This window comes from Wyeomyia smithii, chromosome 2 (assembly GCF_029784165.1).
Source record: "Wyeomyia smithii strain HCP4-BCI-WySm-NY-G18 chromosome 2, ASM2978416v1, whole genome shotgun sequence".
Classification (NCBI taxonomy): domain Eukaryota; kingdom Metazoa; phylum Arthropoda; class Insecta; order Diptera; family Culicidae; genus Wyeomyia; species Wyeomyia smithii.
In genome coordinates, this window is record NC_073695.1 from 259,920,471 (window position 1) to 259,929,528 (window position 9,058).

The window sequence follows — 9,058 nt, forward strand, 5'->3', positions numbered from 1 at the left end:
CCCATGCACTTTTCGTATTCCTTATGGGTCCTATCACAACTGGGTAACTTTTCAGATCGATCGGTGCCCGATTTTTAAAGTTTCTGTACGATTTATATGGTAAAATCCACTTTTTCAAACCATATTCCCTAGATATGTCCAGTTGGCTCCTAAAAATATATCGATACATGATATTTGCAGGAAATTTTTCTGGGAAAAGCTCTTCTGAAGACCGTATGGCGCTACGATGCTTGTAGAAGAAGTTATTTACCCCAAACTGATTGAATGTCTAACAAATGGCTCACCATTCAATTTTCCCAGCAACACTGCTACAGCATGCTGCTATTGCAATCTTGCTTAAGCAGGTATTAGACGAAGCAAATATTTGCTATTTTTGGTACGATTTTTATTTGCACAAAATTAAATCTGTGTTAAAATATAGCAAATATTTGCTTCGTCTAACACCTGCTTTAAGCATGAGAAATAATTTGGCGTGAAATTAAGCTTGAAAGTGTGATTTTTGCTCATAGTATCATCCGAGAAACCTCCGACATAAATTTTACGCGATATCAATTTTTATCACATGGTTGAATTTGCAACACACACACGCACAAACGGGCTGTTTATTTTCATCTCCTTATGGCTGTTGGTTCTTCCAAGCTGTCGCTAATGACAGCCTATGACCTTCGACATCCATCGGCACGAATCCGAGCGGGATGTCAGGTGATTATGATTTACGACAGTGAGGCCGATGCTATAATGAAAGTGAGATGGTTCGATTCAGGTTTTTTCTTACGTGGAGAATAATATCAACAATGGAAACACATATGAAACGGTTTGCTTTGTATTCAATATGCCACCGGCCTTAGAAAAAGAAGAAACGAAAAGTGCGAGTCGATGACAGCCGCAGCCGATCAGCAGGCTGTCAACACGCAAGTCAAGCCAACAGGACATCCTCAAAATAAGCAAACTAGGCTGTCATGTCCGAACGAACAAAATACATAAAACAGAATGAGCTGTCATGTGCAGCACAAGACAGTTTCGTTGCCTTGTTTAACAGTATTTTAAAGTTAGAAGGTATGATTACACTGTGCTACAAATGAAAAAAAAAATGCAAGAACTTCTTAAGTGACCTAGTGTAGGTTGTAGGTCTTGTTGAGTGTAACATTCGCTCATACTTGAAATTTTTTTTTTAACTCAGTCATTTGTAAACCGATTTTCAATATTAAAGCAGTTTTAGAAAGAGGCCAAATAGAGCTTTCAAAATATTTACAGGTTTGTTCTAATATCAATTTAACATGTTAAGTTATTTGAGTTTATATCTAATTTTATAGACTTTTTCACGCAGTTTTTCAATTTAATTTTAAATTTGCCGTTTACTTTCGTAAGAAACATACCACAAATACACTATAATTTCGAAAGTATATTCAATCCCGAATCAAATAAAAGCAGTTTTGTGGAAATCGGTTGATATTTGGCTAAAGTATATATTTTATGAAGATAACCAAAATTTTTGGAATCTATCGCACATTTATTTCACGGAGCTACAAATGATGAAAAAATACAAGAACTTTTGATGTGACTTAGTGTGGGTTGTAGCTTTAGTCAAATGTTACTTGCGCATTTACTTGAAGTTTTTCAAATACCCCGAAAATTATAAGTTATGGTCAAAACCCTGTTTTTTACCTTAGCTCACATTTTTATGTTTAATACGGTTATTTTTCAACCGTTTTTTTATATTTTGGCTGTTTTGGAAAGGCGAAAAATAGAACATTTGAAACATATAAATATGTCTAAAAAGTTTACCTATATGTAATGAATAGTTTTAAAATAAATAAGATGGTTTATGTTATTTTCAAATTTTTCCAAATTCATTCGCAATTTTCCACACATTTTTGTAATGATGGAGCTTCAATCGCTGTAAAATTTGGAAAGTTTTTTTTAGTACCAAACGAAAACAATAGGTGTTGTTAATGAAAATATGTTATAATTATGTTGAGAAATGATTTGATGAAATTTAAGTATATGGTGGAAAACATCAAGTCATATCTCAGCCGAATTACAACAGATTTTCATAAACAACACTTACTGTTTTCGTTTGGCACTAAATGTTCTTTTCAAATTCTACAGCAATTAAAGTTCGTTCATTACAAAAATGTGTAAAAAATTGCGAATAAATTTGGAAAAATTTCAAAATAACATAAACCATTATATTTATTAGTTTTAAAATATTCTTCACATATAAGTAAAATTTGAAAAAAAAAATCATCTTATTTTATTTAAAACTATTCATCACATATAGGTAAACTCTTTAGACATATTTATATGTTCCAAGAGTTCTATTTTTCGCCTTTCCAAAACAGCCAAAATATTAAAAATTGGTTGAAAAATAACTGAACTAAACATAAAAATGTGAGCTAAGGTAAAAAACAGGGTTTTGACCATAACTAATAATTTTCGGCGTATTTGAAAAACTTCAACTAAACGCGCAAGTAACATTTGACTAAAGCAACAACCCACACTAAGTCACATCAAAAGTTCTTGCATTTTTCATCATTTGTAGCTCCGTGGAATAATTGCGCGATAGAAGCCACAAAAATTCTGGTTTTCTTTATAAAATATATAACTTGGCCGAATATCAACCGTTTTTCACAAAACTACTTTCAATTGATACGGAATTGAATAAACTTTCAAAAGTATAGTATATGCGTGGTATATTTCTCACAAAAATAGACGGAAAATTGACAATTAAATTGAAAAATTGCGTGAAAAAGTCTAAAAAATTAGATTTAAGCTCAAATAATTCAACATGTTTTATTGATATTAGAACAAACCTGTATATATGTTGAAAGCTCTATTTGTACTCTTTCTAAAACTGCTTTAATATTGAAAATCGGTTGATAAATGACTGGGTTAAAAAATATTATATGCGCTGAAGTTCAAAAATCGTATTTTGACCATAACTTCAGATTTTGGGGGTGTTTGGAAAATTTCTAGTATGAGCGAATGTTACACTCAACAAGACCTACAACCTACACTTGGTCACTTCAGAAGTTCTAAATCGCTGTAGCACAGTGTTATAGATGTATGTATGGTAATGAGAGCAAAAAATAGTTTCCATAGAAAATTTAATGGATTGGCGAAACTATTTCATTGGTGTTAGTGAAATACTGTACGGTCGATCATACCTTCTAATTTCGAATCACTTTGGCCTTGTGTAAACTGTAGCTGTATGTGAGCTCTCATGAAAAGCTTATTCATGAAGCTGTTAGAGTGAAAAGAAAGAAAAGTCGTTAGTCGTAGTCTCGCTCTACAGTCTTTTTCCTAAGCCTGGTCTCATCACACGCAGAAAAGTCAGCTGTCGATATTTTATTGTTGTGTGAAGGATTGCCACTTGCGATACGGGATCAACCGATCGGACAACATTTGTTTTTCACGCTTCACCGATCCGGATTGTATCCAAGTCGCGGACAAGAAAAAAACTCACAAACTGTTTGTTAATAACAAAGTAAAAATATTATTCATCGCAATTTTTATTATTGATATTTGTCTGGTTTTTGTATACGAAAAAGAAGGAAGGAAATATTTTGGCTTTTGTCATATAATCATGGTGCGAAATGCCTTTAAAATCTCTTTTACTGATACGTCATTTCCACATGTTTACTGTCGAAGTGGGAAACTTGATGGAAACAGAACTCAATGGGAAATATAAAGGAAGCAAAAACCGTCATCATATAACAGCAAATCCTCATCAACGTAAAGCTAAAAACATAGTCGAACAGCACGGTTTTTTCGGTGTGTAAGATCACGCTTAGCTTTGTTTTGTTTGTTATAAAAAGATTTCGCGCCAACTCGACCAGATGTTGGCAGCAATCTCTCAGAATTCAATGAAACTTATAGCGAATTTCTTAATTCCACTAGCTCACCTCGTTTTGACCTGGAAGCAACCTAACTACTGTCAAAACCCTTCTTTATTGGCTCGATTTTGAACCAGTTTTGACCTGGCGTGCTGTCCGAAGCGCATTGTAAAATTTGTCAACGTTAACCCACCACCGCTCGTGCTTAGGTCGTAAACAATTATCTGGCATCTCTTTCTTACCTGCGTCGTAAATCGCGATGTCGTTGCTTTCATGACGTATAAAGATATGGTGTAACGGTATGTTAAAAGCAGAATCGGCCATATTGGAAAAAAAATTGCCAGCGAGTAGGTTTGTTTATAAACAACTAGGGCTTACAAATTATCGCATCTCATAATATATCATTTGGATGCATTTAAATTATAATTATGGCAATGCTACATACCTTGCTACCAATATTCATTAATTCAAGAAACAATTTCCAACTTAAAACACTTGAATTCGGTATTCAATTGCCTAGTTAGTAAGGATATATCAACAAACACGAAAAAGTTATTCGCTGTTGCATAGTGATGCTTCGTCTCCAACCCTCCAAAGTGAAAAAACGCGTTCTCACCCCGCGCCTACTTTTTGGTCAAACCGTTGCACCATGTTCTACTCATCATGGTTGCTTTATTCTTCGGAAGATTTGCCCTGCCGCAGTGGAATTAAGGAATTCGCTATTAGTGGGTGTGTAGGCCTTGCTTAGGGAACTTTGGAGTTTTTTTTTCATAAATCGATATGCCTGAATAACGACAAAGGATAGAGAAAAGTTGTCAAAAGATGACCTTCAGAAAAGTGTCTGAACTTTTTTAGAGAAATATTGACAAAATTGAATTTGTGATCAACAGAAAAAAAACTATTTCAAAAACAAAACTTCTTACAAAAACTTGTTCATATTTGACGTAGTTTCACTTTTTTGCTTCTTAGACCATAACCGTTCGGTAACGACAAGAGTTAGCGAAAAGTTATCAAGAGATGGTTTTTGGGAATTTCAGGAATTTGCAGATTGAATTTCATTAAAAATAATTAATTTCGAATTTGTCTTTATTTTTATGAAGGTTAAGTAGGAAAATAAGTTCCAAAGGAAGTGCATCATCTTGACACTTTTTTTTTTCTTGAAAAAAAAAAAGAGTTTAACGAATCTCTGATTCACCTGTCGGTGCGTATACTTATTCACCGATACCAAGCACTGTTTAGCTAAATCTCATGCTCCATTGTATTGAATTATTTCGTAAGTTGGAACTAGGTACATTTTACAGCGGACATTTCTGTACACCTTTGCACGGTTTCATGCGCTTGGAAAGTTTCATTTATCTTTTCACTCAGATTACAAATATATATCCCAAAACTCTTCCTTTCCGAACATCCTAATCTTTCGTTATTTTTATAATTTCTTTACGTATGCTAAAAATGTTATTTTTTCCGGCGGGAAAATATTCGAACCGTTAATCATTTTATGCTCTTTTTTTGCCAACCAAAAACCTACAGGCGGAACCATCGTCGGCAGCCCATTCGGTGGCTTTAGCCCCTTCGGACACCCACAGGCGGCAGTTTTACCTCCGCGGGCCCATCCTGCCGCGGCCTACTATCCGCAGCCGATTCTTTACTGGGGTTACCCAAGTCCGCCGGTATCGCCAACCACGTACTATGGAGCTCCTGCCCCAGCTGGGGCGCACCATCTGCCGCCCAACATTCCACCGCACCATCACCATCAGCCGACTCTGGTAAGTTTTGGTATAAGGTCTAGCTTTCTAACCAATTACTAGGAACTGATCTTGTAGATAAAAAAAATGCTAGCGTATTTATTGCTTCCACAAGCAAAACAAAAAAAAGCGAGCCGTGGTTTTTCACTGCGGTTTATAGATAGATTTCACGCGATCTCGTTTAGGGGTTGGTAACATTCTGTCAGATTTCAGTTTCACTGAGATCAGAGAGCAGGCTATCATCGTCTAGATAAATTAGCGTGAATTTCCTCTACAATTAGTAACTTTCCAACAATAATATTATTAACAACCCACACTACGAAATCCATAAACTGGTTGCGGACGCTGATATGCTAAATTATTTCCTCTTTTCTCTCTTTCTTCCCTCTCTTCCTACGCATTCGATCGCGATCTCTCTCGCTCTCATGCTAACAACCCTCCCGACAGGTTCCAATTGACAGCTATTTTTAACTCATCCACACAGCTTCCCGTGACGGATCATCATCTGTCGCCGGTGGCCCCGGTCGTTGGTTCCCAGACCGGGACGCTGTCCGGTCGCGAATCGCAGCAATCATCCACTCCGCAGCCCCAGTCTCCACTGTCGCCGAATTCACCCGCATTTCCGCCAACATCCACGCTTCATCCTTCGCACACGGGTACCGCCTCGTCGCCTCCATTGCTCAACGGATTCCCTACCACGCTCGCCATCCCCATTCCCGGGTCTCACTCGGCAACCTATCCCACTCCTCTATCTCCGTTACCACCGCCGCAACAGCAGCAGCATTTCCATTGTGCTCATCATCATCAACAGCAGCAGCATCATCAACTGCCGGGTCAGCTACTAGCGCCACCTACCTACGAGCACCACATTCACGACAAACTGGTCTCTCCTCCGGGAAGCATTCTGACGACGGCTGCCCCTTCGCTTATTCCAAATCAGTACGTTGAGTTATTCATTGTTTAGTTGTATGTATGTGTTCGTATGGGCGTGGATTTTTATGTTCATAGGCAGTGTTGCCAACTGCTGCAGCATTGCTCGTTTTAGTTGCCAATGAATGCCTGCTTGCCCCGTATGCATGAGAGCGAAAAAAAACGTGCTCTACGTTCATATTTGTTACTTGTTACTGTTAGTCATAGTAGACTATCCAAAACGATAAACTCTACATATAGTACGACTACGTTATAGATACACCCTAGGGGCAAGACAACGCGAAACATTCAGAACATTCAATATTAGTAAATATTAATCACTGCATTCTTGACCATACCATTGTCATTTAAACTCCTTGGCGAAGACCAAGAGCCTTGATATCGATTTGTATTAGCCAATATCGTAACGAAATATTTTTCGTGAAATTACGGGGTCTTGCCCCAAGGGTAAACATTAATTCCCATTTTCCATATCTATTCGCTAGCGGTAGGTTTTTTTTATTGAATATACATTTATTTTAGATGATAACAAAACTTTGTGAAAGCAATCCACCATCGAACGAAAGCATTCCAACCTAATCCAAGACATACATATCAAAGCCTTATTACTAGTAGTGTGTAGCATGAACCCAATCTAAGTACAATAGAAAGTATAAGTTTGTAGTTTACAGTAGTAGGATATATTTTATTCAGGTAAGTGCCTACGATGAGTTCCACTCTAGTGTTAAAAACCTGCTCCAAGCAAGTGAGAAAACGAAACAAAAAAAAACGCCAATATTTGCTCAAACTTCAACCGCTTTTTCTGCAGTAGGCCAACTCAGTAGGCTGCAGGAGGTTGAATTTTCCACATTCTATCGACTGTTATGTTTTGTCTGCTGTTTTAGTTTTATTTCCTAATTGTTTTTACTGATTATGTTTTCAAATTATACCACAACAGTTTCACGATAAGTCTTCCAAATGTAAGTTAATTCATACAGGACATGAGTTCGCGTTGATTTTTGACCCCCACTGATGATCACATGTTGTAGAAAAAAAGTTAGTGTATACTAGAGTAATAAATTATACCTTTATCCCTTAGTTCTAATCACGAGTGCCCAATGATGACAAAAAAAAATCGCTAACTTTGTTAGAGTAAGGCTAGATGCTTAGGGAAAGACGTGCAAATCTATAGGAAGAAAATCTCGAATCAAAGGTGCTTTTCTTTTTTGTTCAATCTTGTTACAATTTGTTACAGAACAATGGACGAAGCAACCTATGAGCAGAATAGCAATCAAATTGTTGCATGTTATGTTGCCCATAAATTATAGGACTTAAATTGTACTATGAGAAAAAAAATCCCAGCAGAGAGACCCCAAAGCTTGTATTAATGAAGCAAAACTGATGAAAAAATGTAGACTAAATAGGTAGACGCGAATTAAAATATGTTCGAAAGAAGAAAAAAACACACACATATTTGCTCAACAGAAGGCGCTTCCTGATGTGGAAACAAAAACTGTCATTGTTTACCGAACGATTTCAAAGCAACACTACTATCTAGTTATAAAGCCGTAAAGCAGTGGAGAAAACGAAAAGGAGAAAGGAAAACAAAACAAAAACATAAAGAATTAATTTTGTGCCTGAATGACAACACAAGATCATTACTGTAACGAATGTGGCAAAATAAAGAATGATATGTAACGATAACAAATATCGATAGTTGTAATAATATTAATGATAAAAAAATTATAACAATAATAGCAGCTATAAGGATTAGCAATTGTTGTACTTTAATTATGTTAACTGATGATGTTGTACTATTGATTAATAGCTTTGATTGATATTTGAAAGTGACAAGTATATACAATGGAAAGTTTTCCCCGTAGAACGAGTGAAGAACGAAACAATAAAGAATCGATCGATTAGCATTATATGCTGTGCAATATACGCTCAAGCTGCTAAGTAACAACAAGGAGAGAAAAAAAAATACTATTACGACAATAAAGCAGATATTTTTTTTAGTTTACGCAAATTTGCTCAAATAATTCGTCTGATTGATTGGTCTGGAAAGAAACGTCATTTACTCGAGTTTTTCGGAGTTTGAGTCTTCATTAACCCCCCAGTGCCCAAGCCCGTCTTCAGACGGACTTTGAAAATAACACTGTATGTCTTTTTGAACAATTTTTAAGTATTTGTCATTCCCCGATCGGTAATGGTGGACAGTGAACGCGGCCCACTTTGACGTCTTCTGTAGGTCAGGTAATTTTTAATCGCAGTAACGGAGTGAAAAACATAAAAATGTTGCAATGTAGCTTAGCAACTTCAATATAAAGCGTTTTTTACCTTTGTTATACTAAACAAATCGGTCGAAAAACCCAAAATAGATCCATGATCCGGAGGGCCGAACCATATATACCATTCGACTCAGCTCGACGAACTGAGCAACGTTTGTTCGTGTGTATGTGTGTGTGTGTGTATGTATGTTGTCTGTATGTATGTGCCGCAAAATACTAACGCACATTTCTTATAGAACGCAATATCCGATTTTGATGATCTTATATGCAAATGAAA

General features: G+C 36.4%; 1 protein-coding gene across 2 annotated transcripts in view; it reads left to right on the top strand.

Annotated features, from left to right (window-relative positions):
• Positions 1-8,526, top strand: part of LOC129724876 (RNA-binding protein fusilli) — a 193,356-nt gene extending 184,830 nt beyond the window's left edge. The window contains exons 13-14 of one of the 2 annotated variants that reach the window (XM_055680150.1): positions 5,367-5,602; positions 6,029-6,209. In XM_055680150.1, coding sequence (XP_055536125.1) covers positions 5,367-5,602; positions 6,029-6,052 — 260 coding nt within the window. In that variant the 3' untranslated portion in view covers positions 6,053-6,209. Of the gene's footprint in view, positions 1-5,366; positions 5,603-6,028 lie in introns of both variants that reach the window. The other variant, XM_055680149.1, reaches the window with a different exon arrangement.
• Positions 8,527-9,058: the final 532 nt, after the last annotated feature.